This window comes from Mercenaria mercenaria, chromosome 18 (genome assembly GCF_021730395.1).
Source record: "Mercenaria mercenaria strain notata chromosome 18, MADL_Memer_1, whole genome shotgun sequence".
NCBI lineage: Eukaryota > Metazoa > Mollusca > Bivalvia > Venerida > Veneridae > Mercenaria > Mercenaria mercenaria.
In genome coordinates, this window is record NC_069378.1 from 41,800,862 (window position 1) to 41,815,554 (window position 14,693).

Genomic DNA, 14,693 nt, shown 5'->3' on the forward strand with positions numbered 1-14,693 from the left:
ATATTCTCCTCAGTCCAGAATGTTAAATGGGGCTTGTGTTTTCACTGCTATTACATGTTTCAATTGAAAATTTCTTTTCCTTATAAATTAAAACAAGAGCTGTCGGAGGACAGCAACGCTCGACTATTCAAAAGCCTTGTCGATTGAATGAATACGAAAGTCGAAAACAGGACATAATTTAGTAAAAAAGCAAAATAGGGTTATGGAACCTGCATAGTGCTTATCAGCTCATGACAGTGGACAAGTATGTGAAGTTTCAATCCATTCCCATTAGTGGGTACTGAGATACCAGCTTACATATAGGAATTTAACCAAAAACTCCGAAGTTGAAAAAGGGGCATAATTTTGTAAAATGTGAAGTTGAGTTATTAACCCTTTGCACTGCATGTCATAACATGACAGTGAACAAGTGTGTGAAATTTCAATCCTTTCCCATTAGTAGATACTGAGGTACCAGCTTACATACAAAAACTTAACCAAAAATTTCTATGTTGAAAAAGGGGCATAATTTTGAAAAAAAGCAAAATAAAGTTATGGGACCTGCTTTGTGCATGTCAGATTATGACAGTAAACAAGTGTGTGAAGTTTCAATCCATTCCAATTAGTGAGTACTGAGATACCAGCTTACATACAAAACCTTAACCAAAAAATTCTAAGTCGAAAAGGGGGCATAATTTTGTAAAAAAGCAAAATAGAGTTATGGAACCTGTGCAATGTAAGTCAGTTTATCACAGTAAATAAGTGTGTGAAGTTTCAATCCATTCCCACAAGTGGTTACTGAGATACCAGCTTACATACAAAACCTTAACCAAAAATTTCTAAGTCGAAAAAGGGGCATAATTTTGTAAAAAAGCAAAATAGATTGTGGAACCTGTGCAATGTAGGTCAGTTTATCACAGTGAACAAGTGTGTGAAGTTTCAATCCATTCCCACAAGTGGTTGCTGAGATACCAGCTTACATACAAAAACTTAACCAAATCGGGACGCGGACGCCGACGCATGGGCGAGTCCAATAGCTCTACTATTCTATGAATAGTCGAGCTAAAAATAAACATATTATATGCTCTTAGCAAATCTTAGTAATTAATCTAAAAACTACTCTAGTTGTCAGCTGAAACAATTTAACTCCACATAACAAAGTCAAACCTAAATGAGTACATTATAAATTATGTAAATAAGTCTAGGTAGCAGACAATTATCTTTCTAATCCCTTTGGCAAGCTTATTTACATTTTGCATTTATAGTAAGCTATCTCAAATGATGTCTTTATTTGTAAATAAGTGTCTGGAAAACTGACTTGAATTAGTACAAATGGTTAAGACATTGTATAATTAAATAATAGAGCAGTCTGGAACATCTTCCTGAAATTTTCTCTCATTTAAAAAGTTTATGAGATTATTTCAGATGGAGCATGAAACTTAACACTGCTTGACATTAAAAAAGCTCAGATTGCCATGGCAGAGAACCTAACCCAAATGAATCAACAAGGTAGAGAGACCTAATCCAGGTTGGCATGGCAAAGAAATTGAACATGGTTGAGAAACTGAACCCAGATCTACATATTGCAGTTCCTAGGACTATAAATCTGATCATTCTACCCATTGGATTGCCACAGTAAGATAATCTTCTTGAGCATAGGGTGACATGCCATCACCCAGTTCCTGTTTTAATCAGACAGATTGTCAATATTAATCTCTATTATGAAATTGTTTATTTATGGAGTAAAGCCAGGTTTATGACTAGAAAAGCAGGTAAAAATATTGTAACAATAACCAGAACAAACTTTGCATGAGTGCCAAATAATATCATGTGCTATTCATCAATGGTGTTTCTTGTTTATGTAATGTCAGTCATGTGCAGATATAGAAGACGAATTGCAGTTTTATAAGAATTAACCTGCCTTCAAGTTCAGCATAGGTATTTTTAAAATATTAGTCATATCTTTATTAGATTCATTGGTGTTTAGTTCAATATTTCATAGCTGAATAGTACAAAAATACTAAAGCTTTGAATTCCTTGTTAGTGTCAGAACTATTTGAGTTCCACAAAAAAGATCTAGAAGTGTTTCAATAAGCAAGCCATATAACACAAATATAATCGTTCTAAGGTTTTGACTCAACTACAAGTAAATAAAGCAGAAAACACCTTGCTGTCTATACAGTCCGTGAAAAAGTAACTCCTGCAGGTTGTGTTGTTGTTTTTTTTCAGAGCAAGAACCCAGCAAACATTGAGCACAAGTTCAGACAATAAATTTTTACGTCAAAACTCTACAGAAAACAAGATTCGATGCACGATATATAAATTTTTTGATTTATTAACCCGCACTTGAATTGGCCTATGATATAATTTTAACAAAAAGTGATCCTACCAGTATTTCCTCCATTCAAATCCACTGTAAATATGTTTTCTTATCCTCGTTTATTTACACAGACAGATGAACACAGTATGTTCATTCAAAACATGTTTTAATATAAAATGATGATTTGACTTTTCATGAAATGATATCCCCTTCATGCATAACGAAAAAGATAATAAAACATCTTCATAAAGATCAAAATAACCAACCCATGTACCAATGAATAAAATTATTTTTACAAATTTTTCTCTCTCTTTTTTTTTTTTTTGATGGCTGGGTATCGAGTTGCACTGACACAATTTAAGTTTTAACTGTGCAGGAAGATTCTAGGTGCACATAAGTGCATTATTTTATGCCCAGACAAATTTTTCTCTCTCTTTTTTTTTTTTTGGATGGCTGGGTATCGAGTTGCACTGACACAATTTAAGTTTTAATTGTGCAGGAAGATCCTAGGTGCACATAAGTGCATTATTTTATGCCCAGACGGACAACTGAGTAGAACCATCTTCATTTAGTAAACCAGATGTATGTAGGTGTCTTAGCATACTGTCTTTGCAATCTATTGGTCTTGTATTATGGTTCATGTATAACTTTACCCAAATGAAATATTGAATTGTACAGTACATCTAAAGCTCAGTCACATCCATGAGAAGCAAATGATTGATTAAAAGAAAATGCCCTCAGACACATTTTCATTTTCATGATATGTTTTCACCTCAGAGCAAGTAGTCTGGCTACCAACTAGATAATCTTTTTAATTGTTTTTAAATTTCTTTTAATATATATTCTGACCAGTCTGTCTTGGCTCTGATTATCTACGCGTTTTGAGAAGAAAAGGGACATTATTATACAAAATTTGAATAGCCTCATGAGTTATCTACTGTGACCAAAACACAGGGTCTGACCACAGTGCAAGATGTAAGCAAGTTTTTCTTTATGTCAATGCAGTTATCCAATTTTTGCATACAGGGTTGAATTTTGCAAGACACATTGGTACAATGATACTTTATTATCAATGTATAAACATTTTATGCATTTTTGATTAGAAATTAAACTAAACAATATCTCCATTTGATATGACCTTGACCTTAATTCTGACCTAGGTTAGCTTCTTGCTAACTGGAACAATAAGTTCTGCTTTAAACAGTATTTTATAGAAATATAAGCTCTTATAATTTCTGAGAAAATCACTGAAACCATAGTTGTTGCAGTGTGAACAGATCAGGCCGACATTATTTGTCAACAATAGTTGTTAGTATCTCCATGACATGCACACAGAATTTGCTTCTCAAAAATATTGAAATAAATATTTTACTGATATTAAACATTTTATTTTGGCATTTTATTGCAATAGAAAGTAAAAATGCCATAAACGATGAAAAATCTTGAATGCAGAAGACTTCCACTATGCAGCCAAAATGGTTCTTTTTCTATATTCAAAATACTGCAATACAAATATCCCAGATGAAATCCAGTAGATATATATATATTTTCATATCTTCCATTTAACTGACCATGCTTCAGCCCCATTTATACTCCCATCTTAAAACTTCCAACTATTCAAAAACATGAAAAGACAACACAAACCAGAACCTACTGACTTCAAACAATACCTGAGAACACTATAGATCTACTGTGATATTATATTTTTCCTCCCACCATTTGCAACAAATTAGTAATTGTTTACAATACAATCTTATATAAATTATAAATCATACCATTCAATAGTATAATATTCCAAAATCACATTCATTAAAGGTCCAGCGAAAACAAAAAAATCCCAAACAAAAAAAAATCCCAAACGGCACTTTTTTTTTATCTCCAGGCAACAGAAATGGACCATAAAAGAATGGCAGGGCGATACAGTACAGTAGTAAAAGATGGATCCAATTTCACAGGATATAGTGGATTATGCCAGGCAGTGATGTTTCTGGCATGCATAAAGACTTCCAGCATTGATGAGACTGTACAGGTATAGAACATATCTCATATACCTGCTTAGAAGAGTCTAATGGCATAAAAATTGTACTATGTGTAATGTTTATGAAGTGGATGATGAAGTTTATTTTTTTGTGAAAAAATGTCTAATGAAACAAATATGTATAAGGTTTGTGTGCTACTGCTTAATAAATTGAAGGTGAATTTCATTTTCTAAGTAAATGATTTAAAGGATGTGCAAAACTGTTTTGTTACCAATTTATATATCTTTATATTTTCTTTATTTTTGTCGCACTGACACAACTGGGCATCATATGCCGACTTCCCAGCTTTTGATGGCAGTGGAAGAAACCTGGTGCCCCTTGAGGCATTATAACAGCCACAGGCAGGCACAAAGGGTCAATAATCCTGCTAGGCAGCTTCCTCACATGACAGAACTGTACACCTCAAGCAAGGTTTCAAACCCACAGAGGTGAGAGACAACCAATTTGAGGTCCTTATTGACTTCAACCACTTGCCACAAAGACCCTGAATTTATAATCAAAATCTGAGCAAGTATTGAACCTTACCACTATAGTCATGAATTTTGTAATTGTATAAAAATCTATGTGCTCATAAAAACAGAAACCCTTGACAGCATGTGTACCTTGTAATAAAATCTGAAGGAGAAACATTTAGGAGACAATCGAAAGTATGTCAGAGATTTTTTATCTTTTACAAAAGAAGATCTTTCTTGTATTTTCAAGTGTATATCACAATAATCTTTTTCATCACTTGAATAATACAGACATAATCTCCTTACAAAACAATGAAGGAAACTTTAAAAGCTTGCCTGCTTTGGGAGATTTGCAACTTGTTTGAATTGATCCTTCCTGGAAACTTCATTACAGTTTTTAATAGATAGCATTGTAGAATTTCAAAAAAACAGTGAGAAAAACTAGAAAAAAGTTGTAAAAAACTAAAAGATAAATCAATATAATTTATTATCTTGATTGTTGAAGCCTATTCATTCCTAGCTGACGAGTCCTAATCTTTGTTTATTCTTTGCTGCAAATGCATAAACATTCTGTATGATGTGCTTTGAAGAATAAAGTATACCTTCCCTACAAGAAATAATGTCTTGATTATTTGCTGATGAGCAATGTCTTCGATGTACTCCCTAAGGCAAGGAGGTGTTTTTTTACCAATCATTTTTTGTAAAACATAAAGTAGAAGTTTCAGTTTTGTCTATTTCTCAGCTTATGAACATTCCTACATTGGCAACAGAAACATTTAATGGCGTTGGCAGAATGGAGAATGTATGGTGTTATGTTGCTTCTAAGAATAATGCTCAGTGGTTGTAAAGGAAGAGACTCATATCTGACTACACAGGTAATATACCTACCTGAATATACATAGGTAACGCAATAACAGATTATCTCCTACTAAAAGATACACAGAAAAATCAGTTTTGCATTGAGGGAGAGAACTACCTTTGGAAGAAGAAAGATTTACCTTTAGATAGAAGAAAACCAGATGTAGGTCAATATGCTTTTTGATTCTCTGGATAAAATATTAGCATTCTCTATTTCCAGAAGAATAAAGGTGTATTTATATATAGAACTTTGTGAAAGATATGACAGTGTTGGGTTAACATTTTGTTACTATAAATAGCTCTGGTCTAGTTCCAAAGATCATCATGTCTTCTATCTCAGATAGGTGTGTGATATAATAATGATACTGTAATATATCATTTTTAGCAAAAATCAAACAGTTCTGTTTCTAACCTATTGCCTGGGATGGTGTCCTGACATTTCAATTCTATTCAAGAATATTTTTAGTTAGAGCAACCAGCTATTTAATACTTTGGTAGCATATCACTTGACTTCTTGTTATTTATAAATTTAAGGTTACTTGAATACCAAACCATTTTCAGACTAGTTGAGAATTAAATCAAGAAATCATATAAAAGTCTATGACAATTTAAAGGAAGTCCCCAGTGACAATAATGAGTAACTCAGAGAAAGGCTTGTATAAATGTTCAGGAAGGGAAATTTATAAAATCTGTAGACAATAACTTTAACAATATATATATGATATATACTGTTACAAGAAAACAAACGTGTGCCATGCGATGTATAGCTCCTACCAATATAATACATGCCGTAATACTGACTAAAATCATAAGAAACAAATGATATGCCACTCACAAGCTAGCTGTTGGACACTAGCTAACTATATGTCTAGCTGTGATACAAAATCCTGAGACAATAGCTTTAAGAACTATCTGTCTAGCTGTCATACAAAATCCTGGGACACTAGCTGTTAAACAATTAATCTGCAAAGGACTGAAGATGAACCATAAAGAAAGCTAAAGGCCATTCTTTTTGTTTCAAAAGAAACAACTTCAGCCAGAAAGTCAGTCCAAAAAACCATTTCATCATCAATTAGACACATATTTATAACCCCAAATTGCAGAATCAGTAAATCTCAGATCTTATCCAGCCAAACCCTTTTTGCTCTTAAATTTTCTGACAACACTTGACAGTTATAAAGAGGATCTTGTCAGGAGGTAGAATTAATCAGAGGAACATTACATTAGATTTTATATGCAGATATTTTTTTTTAAAATGCACCTGTTTCTGTCAGAACTGGGAGCCAAATTTCTTATCTTCTCTGCATGTTTATAGCATAGTTTTACAAAATTATTTCATCAATTAACGGAAACTATGGCATTAATAGATGCTTAACTAAACAGTTATGTAACTGTTCATTTTCGCAGAATGCAAACTGATTTTTATACGTTCTCTTCTCGAGGGCATGAAGTTGTGTTGGAAAATGTTCTCTTAATCTGCTTAAAGCATAATTATGATCAATCTAATACCACAATTAACTTAATCTGTTGTTACATGTAAGGCATTACTTGTGTGCAATGAGAATGAATTAAAGTTCAGTGTGAGGTTGAAAAACCAAAAACAGAGTAAATCTAAGGTGTTTGATCAAATTCTCCACTTGCTCTGCATAACATTTTAAATACAACAGCAGAAATTTATATTCAGAGAAGTACTTTTAGCCAGAAAGAAGAATGTACATAATCTCATCTTCCCTTACAATGTACTTTTACCATGTAAATTTAGCCAGTATCACATCTAATCCATCACAAAACATTGCTTTTCAAGCAAGAGATCAAACAAATAATTAAGATGGATATGTTACTGAAGCATATATTTAATATTCAAAATGTACTTCATGGCATATGGTAACAAATATAAATGTACTAGTTAATATTTTTTATTCGTATTTAAAGGTCCAATACTAAGGAAAGTGAACATTTTAATTTCTTTTAAAAAGCACAGAAACTTATTCTTTTTATTGGAAAATGAAAGTTGGTATGTAGAAATTCGAAATAAATCGCAGTATATGTACAATTATTTTTCTATGAAGTATGAAGAAAGTTAAAAAGACCTGGGGGGTCATTCTGTCGATTCATTGAAATTTCAATATAATACACATACATTTCTTTGAGTTCCAAAGACCTTCTGTAAATTTTGACCTGCCAATCTTCATTATTTAGTGTCTTGCAGGAGTTTATGCACTGGCTATGAAAAAAATTGCCAACTCACTTTCCCTTAGTAATGGACCTTTAAATGATCAAGTTTTTTTTCCGCTTTGCAGGAGGACAAAATATGACCATAAGTAACAGTTGCTGCCAAAAATTCATTTGGTCAGACAGAAAACCTTAATAGAATTTCACAGACTGCAAGTAGGTTCATTATTCAGTTAGAAAGAATTTTGGGACTACTTCTGAGAGGCTATAATGATTCCTTGAAAACAACAACTGACCTAACTGGGTTTCACTCTTATATGTCAATTTTTCCTAGTACAATTTGCTTATAAACCAGGAGTTTGAGACCAATTTAGCATGCATCCGTGCTATCTTTAAGTCAGTTTCAAAATTGTACTCGAAACCAGTTAGATGCAAGAGTTACCAGACAAGCCTCCAAACCTCAGATCTTTGTGTAGTAGTCAAAGGTTTCCCACTTCAGCTTATCAATGGAGCTGTGCCTTGAGTGTTTGTGAACTGACCAAGCTGAAAGGAATCTTTGTACAAAGACCAAAAGAATGTCTATAACACACATTTGAAAGAGGCTGGAATATGGTACCACTACATCTGTTAAGGACGTATGCTAGAATTTGGTGCGAAAATTTTCCCAATAACAGAATTTCTTCAAACTTTGGATATTGAAGGACAATCATCTAAGAAACAAAAAAATGCAATAAAAATCATAGGTCACCGGATTCGAATAAGAGTTATCTGCCCTTGAAAACGGCATTTCCCCCAAAAATGACGTTTTCAAGGGCAGATAACTCTTTTTCGAATCCGGTGACCTATGATTTTTATTGCATTTTTTTGTTTCTTAGATGATTGTCCTTCAATATCCGAAGTTTAAAGAAATTCTGTCATTGGGAAAATTTTCGCCCATCTCATATACAGGGAATTCTAGCATACGCCTTTAAGTGTGATTGTAGAATTCCAATCTTAGTATTCCAGGAATAAATTTGTCTTATCACTGAAGACAAGGAACACCTTAAAATAGATTTTACATAGATCACAGGGAGTGACTTATCTTGAAAGGTAATTCTTTAAAGATTTTATTTTTGTAATTTGTGGTTTGTAGCAGTTACAGAAACCACTTCTGAAAGGAGCAAGCTGTTTCAAATAGCTTACCCCTATTTCATGACAGTAAATGTATCAACACAAATATGTTTTAGTTTAACTATTTAGCAAACAAGAGGGCCATGAAGGCCCTGTATCGCTCACCTGACCTATTGACCTAAAGATCATCAAAGATCAACATTCTGACCAAGTTTCATAAAACATGTCATCACAATTAGCCATTAAACCCAATTGCAGATCAGTATCCAGATTTACCGCCACCTTTGCTCTAAATTTTTGACCACATGACAGTTCAGAACTTGTCCAGTAGAATATCAGAGAACATTACATTAATTTTTATGAGATATTTTTTAAATGCACCTGATTCGTAATGAGCAAATTCTTATTTCCTTTGTTTACTAGTTGACAATATTATTTATCAATTAACCGGAACTATGATTAAAAGCTTGCCCTAAACATTAGACTTTCATTTCCAGAACCCAAAGATTTTTATACGATATCGTTCTCGAGGGCTATAAGTGTGTTGAAATATGTCTCTTATTGCTTAATGCATATTTGACACTAATACCCAATTACTTAATCTGTTACTTAAGGCCATCATTGTTTCAAGAGATTGAATTAAGTTTCATGTGAGTAACAAAAAAACAGCATAAACTAGAGTGTTAACAAGTTCTCCTTTGTCATGCTATAACTATTTTACTCCATTACCCAGATTAAACTTGACTGATTAAAGATACTTTAGCCAGAAAAGAATGTACATAACTCTCTTCCTTAATGTACTTTTACCATGTAATTTAGCCGTATCCATCTGATCCATCGAACATTGCTTCGCAGAATCAACAAATAATAGATGGCTAAGTATCGAAGATTTTAATATTCTAAATGTTTCATGGATATGTCAATATAAATGTACTAGTTTAATATTTTTTCGATTTGGTAATACTGGAAAGTGACCATTTATTTCTTTTAAACCACATAACTATCTTATTGAATGAAACTTGGTATGTAGAATCAATAACGCATTATGTACCAATTTTCTTGAAGGTATGGAAGTAAAAAGACTGGGTCATCTGTCATATGTGAAATTTCAATAACCATTACATTTTGAGTTCAAAGACCTTTGTAATTTGACCTGCCAATCTTCATTTATTAATGTCTCCAGATTTATGCACTGGCTGAAAATATGCCAATATCCTTAGATAATGACCATTTAAATGATCAGTCTTATTCCGCTTCAGAGACAATTGAACCATAGTTTACGATTTGCTGCAAAAATTTTTGTCCCAGAAAACCTAATATGAATTTCACGCTGCAAGATTCATTATTAAGAAAATTTGACTATTTCATTAAGATTCCTTGGACCAACAAAGGGACCTCTGGGTTTCAACATCTTATTGTCTTTTGATTTGACAATGTTGCTATTATACCAGATTGGACCAATTAGAACATCGTCATCTAAGAGTTTATTGAATGTACATCGAACCAAGTTATGCATTAAGACAGGGCCCAAACTTCAGATTTTAGGTGTGTAACAAGTTTTTCCATTATTACCTCATGACCTGCTTTGTTTGGAACCCCAGCATGAAAGGAATTTTGTACAATAGACCAAAGATTTATAACACATTTGAAAGTGCTAAATATGGAGCCACAAATCGTAATCGACCCTCAACGGAAACAGTCTATTGTATTTGAACTAGAGACTAGTTTTGCTACCAGAATGGTAAATATCGAATCTAGTACCAGAATAATTTGCTATTCACTAAACATTGACCACCTTAAAATTTAGATCTTGTCAACAAATGTGACTATCTGAAGTATGTTTAAAGATAATTGTATTGTGATGGCAGTTACGAAACCACTTCGAAAGGACAAGCTGTTTCAAAAGCGTTACCCGACACAGGTAATGTATCAACAAATCACCTTTGAGTTTGTTAACTCATTGAGCAAAAAACACAATGGAAGCCTCTCACAATAGAAACATTAAAAATGTTAGAAAAAAGTTTGAAATTAATCCCTTTTCCATGACTTTCTAAACAAATGAACACACTGAGCAAGTAATGTTCCAGCTATCATCATATCCATTAATTTAGCTTTTTAACAAAAGGCATTATGGATAAAATTTCATGCCTTTGACACATGTTTGTGCATATTCATTTCTGGGATTCTGATAGGAGAATCCAATTTTTTAAAAAGTACTGAACAAATTTCCTGATTCATTCATCAAATATTCAACCTTTCTGAACTCAAAATGTATAAAATGTAATAAAAAGTATCCCAGAATCACCATAATTACAGTTAAAACACAAAAATATGTGATTAAATGATGTGAGATTTCATGCCCTCTGACATAGACATAGATAACCTTTGACATATGTAGCAACAAACATCTTAGAGAGAACAGGTGCCAACAGATAATATTTCAGCCAATTAAAACACAATGATTAGGTTACACTCAATTAAAACCCAACCTTTATCTGGCAGTAGAAAAAATAACATAGATAAAAAGTAATTTAGTGAAATGGGGGGAAAGGTAATGGGAAAAAGATGGTATTGAGATAACAGGTGTGGAACATGTAAACACAATAGTTGACCTTTCTCAGGTAACCCAGCTAAAGGTTATGAAAATATGTACTTCTGTGCTATATGCTTGAACATATACATACCGAGTCTCACAAACTGCAAATATTTAGCATTTTAATCAATACATGTATATGCCCTATTCTGTAAATATTTTAATCAAGTAACACCTAATATTATCAAGTTGCTTCCAAGGCTTGAACCACATCAGGGACAGTCTGACTGACAAAGTATCAGAAGTTATCTTTCCAAAACACTGATAACAAGAGCTCTGCAAAGAAGGTTAATATATGCCTGAAGTTCTAGATCAGAGGAGGAAGAAGTACAATTTAAAGAAAAATTTTCTTATGTGTGTGTGGGGCTGGGGCATGTTGGTAGGGCGTGGGGTCGGAGGAAGTAATGTGGATTGTTGTGCTCTTCAAATCACCTCATCACCACCCAGCTATATTAAAAGTTTGAAGTCACTACCATAGGACAGATTTAAACTCAGTTTGTGACTTTGACTTTTGAACTACAGACCAAGTTCATACGCTACTGACATCTACATTATGCATAGTTTGAAGTCAATACCTTGAATGGTTATCATGTTATGCTCTGGACACAGGCATATTTGACCTTGCTGTGACCTTTGACCTACAGACCTGGTTCATGCACTCTGCACATCCTCTCATCCCCACCTACCAATATGCCAAGAATAAAGTCAATACCTTGAATGGTTATTAAATTTTGCCCCAGAAATAGAATATGAAGGAAAAATTTGACCTTTGAGCTTCATTTGTGACCTTGACTTTTGACCTTGTTCATGTGTTTTGCACATCCTTTTATCGCCATTTACCTATATTCAATGTTTATTGCCCATACATTGAATAGTTATTGAGTTATGCTCCAGACCGAAATACCACGAACAGACATACATACACGCCATCACATAATATTACCATTTTTACAAAAGAGGCATATAATAAGGATCAAACTTTTCATAGCAAATTTTGTGCACGAGAAAGAAATGAATGAATGGCCATAACAATCTTGTTGCAGGAAAAACCAACACAATATTATCAGAATGTCTCACTGGTATAAATAGCAGGGTTAGTTGTTTAGATGCAGTCAAGACAATTACCCCCTAGATCCCCATGCACCTATAACCATGAAGAAAATAAAATTAATTACAGTAACGTAGTAAGTATGAATTTACTCAATAATTTGTAATGATGTTATTTACAGCATATGATTCCTCTTACATCACCTGGTGTAAGACAAGTTTTGTTGGCCCAGACAAAAACACCCGGCACTCCAATCACTAGGTATGCAAGTGTAATCTTATAACTGTGATTGCATTCATGGAACTTACCAGTTTCTTTGCCATCGACCGTCTTGCCAAAGTTCTCATAGGAGTCCCATCTAGTTAGCGCTTCCGTGGAGTCGTCAACGGGCACCGTTACATCGGACTTGAAATCTGCCACTGTAAGTTGAGAACAAAAAATTCTCTTCAAACTTCACTACAGAACCTATCTAAAAACAATTAAGAATTAAATATTTTTTTTGGAGTTCATGCGAAATGGACAGAATGGGATTAGCAAATCCATGAATAGCAAGTGATTCATGTTTAATTTGCCAATCCTATTCTGTCGTTCATTTTGCATGAACTCCTAAATTTTTTTATTCATTTCGTATATTTACATTATATTTCCTTTCCATTTGCAAACAAGGTTATGTTATTAATTACACACATTTTGTTGCATTTTAATTTAACATTAAAATCAGCTTCCCGGCCATTCTGTTCACCAGACGGAACAACTCTGACATCATCTAGGGCAAGTTCTCCCTGACTGAGCAGCGTTGTCATAACTTTGGCGCCTTCCTTTTGCTGTTCATACGAAATGAACATCAAAATTTTTAATGGAAAAGAATAGGGCTAATGTAAATATTCTTCTTTATATTCACATGAATTTTTTCTTTAAATTCACAAATTTAAAACAAATTATTTACAGTCATTCAGATGAAATAAACAAATATTATGACAGAATTTACAGAACTGTTATATTTTTGTATTCTAAATACTTTGATCTGATGCTAATTTTGAAATATATTCGTAGTTCAAAGGAAATAATCTCAAACATGGGAACAGCTTTATAATTACAAGAAATGTGGTCAAAATGATAACCATCATTAAGAGGCTTTATGTTTTTTTTTAACACAGAAAAACAACAGCAAAAACAAGTTAGTGTCACTAATGAGAAGTTGTCTGTGTGTTGTTTGGATTTCTATAGAATTTTTTTTTTGTCTTTTGAGGTGGTTACATATACATAATGTAACAAACACCAAAATGATGAAGAGAAACATAGCAAACACAGAATAAAGGAAAGAGACATAGCAAATACAAAATGAGGCAAAGAAAACAACTCCGTTTTACCTTGAACCAAGCCTTCCGAGTTGTTGCCAAAAACAAACTCTACTTTTCCGGAATCTGGAAACCTTGGATCTGAAAGACAGCGATCAAAACATAGCAAAATGACAAATTGATAACAATCTTTATGAAGCATTCTAGAAAACAGTTATTTCTGTCTTTTCTACTAAGAAATCATTTTATTTCGTGGGCATGAAATTTCGTGGTTTTGAACAAAACGCTTTTTTCGTGAGGACACGAGTTCATGGATATAATCTTTTTAAGACAAAAATATTCATTGTGATTTAATTTCTTAATTTAGCACAACCACAAATTCCATGAAAATTAAGCCCTTTAATATTTACAATTTCATGTGATATATGCAGGTTTCCTTAATAACAGCTAATTGTTTTTTAACAGAATTGAAATATTTTCTAGCTGTTACAGTGTCCTTTAAATGTAGGCAGAATACCTAGAAAAACTATTGAATAAAATCTATGTGGAAGGTTCAAATCAGAAAATATATATATATTTTATTTTGTTAAAAGAACAGTTGTCTTTAACATTCTATGTAACTAACTAATTTGACGTAAACCACTGCAGCCTCCATGTTACAGTTTTCTCTAATGACGTGGCACTCACCCCTTTTTGTTCAAGACCTGCCAACCCGATAATAGTATCTAGAATAGCTAACTTACAGAAAGCAAGACTTTAGTGTTCATGTACCAAAGGAATTGTTAGACAACTTCGGGTTAAGTTTTGCTAGACAAGACATGGCC

At 33.1% G+C, this 14,693-nt stretch overlaps 1 protein-coding gene across 20 annotated transcripts in view; it reads right to left on the minus strand.

Annotated features, from left to right (window-relative positions):
• Positions 1 to 14,693, minus strand: part of LOC123538148 (tensin-3-like) — a 438,691-nt gene that overhangs the window by 52,637 nt on the left and 371,361 nt on the right. For all 20 annotated transcript variants that reach the window (XM_053530078.1, XM_053530076.1, XM_053530075.1 and 17 more), the window contains 2 exons: positions 13,942 to 14,010; positions 12,880 to 12,990 (listed from right to left, as the gene is read on the minus strand). In XM_053530078.1, the coding sequence (XP_053386053.1) occupies positions 12,880 to 12,990; positions 13,942 to 14,010 (180 nt within the window). The remainder of the gene's footprint in view (positions 1 to 12,879; positions 12,991 to 13,941; positions 14,011 to 14,693) is intronic.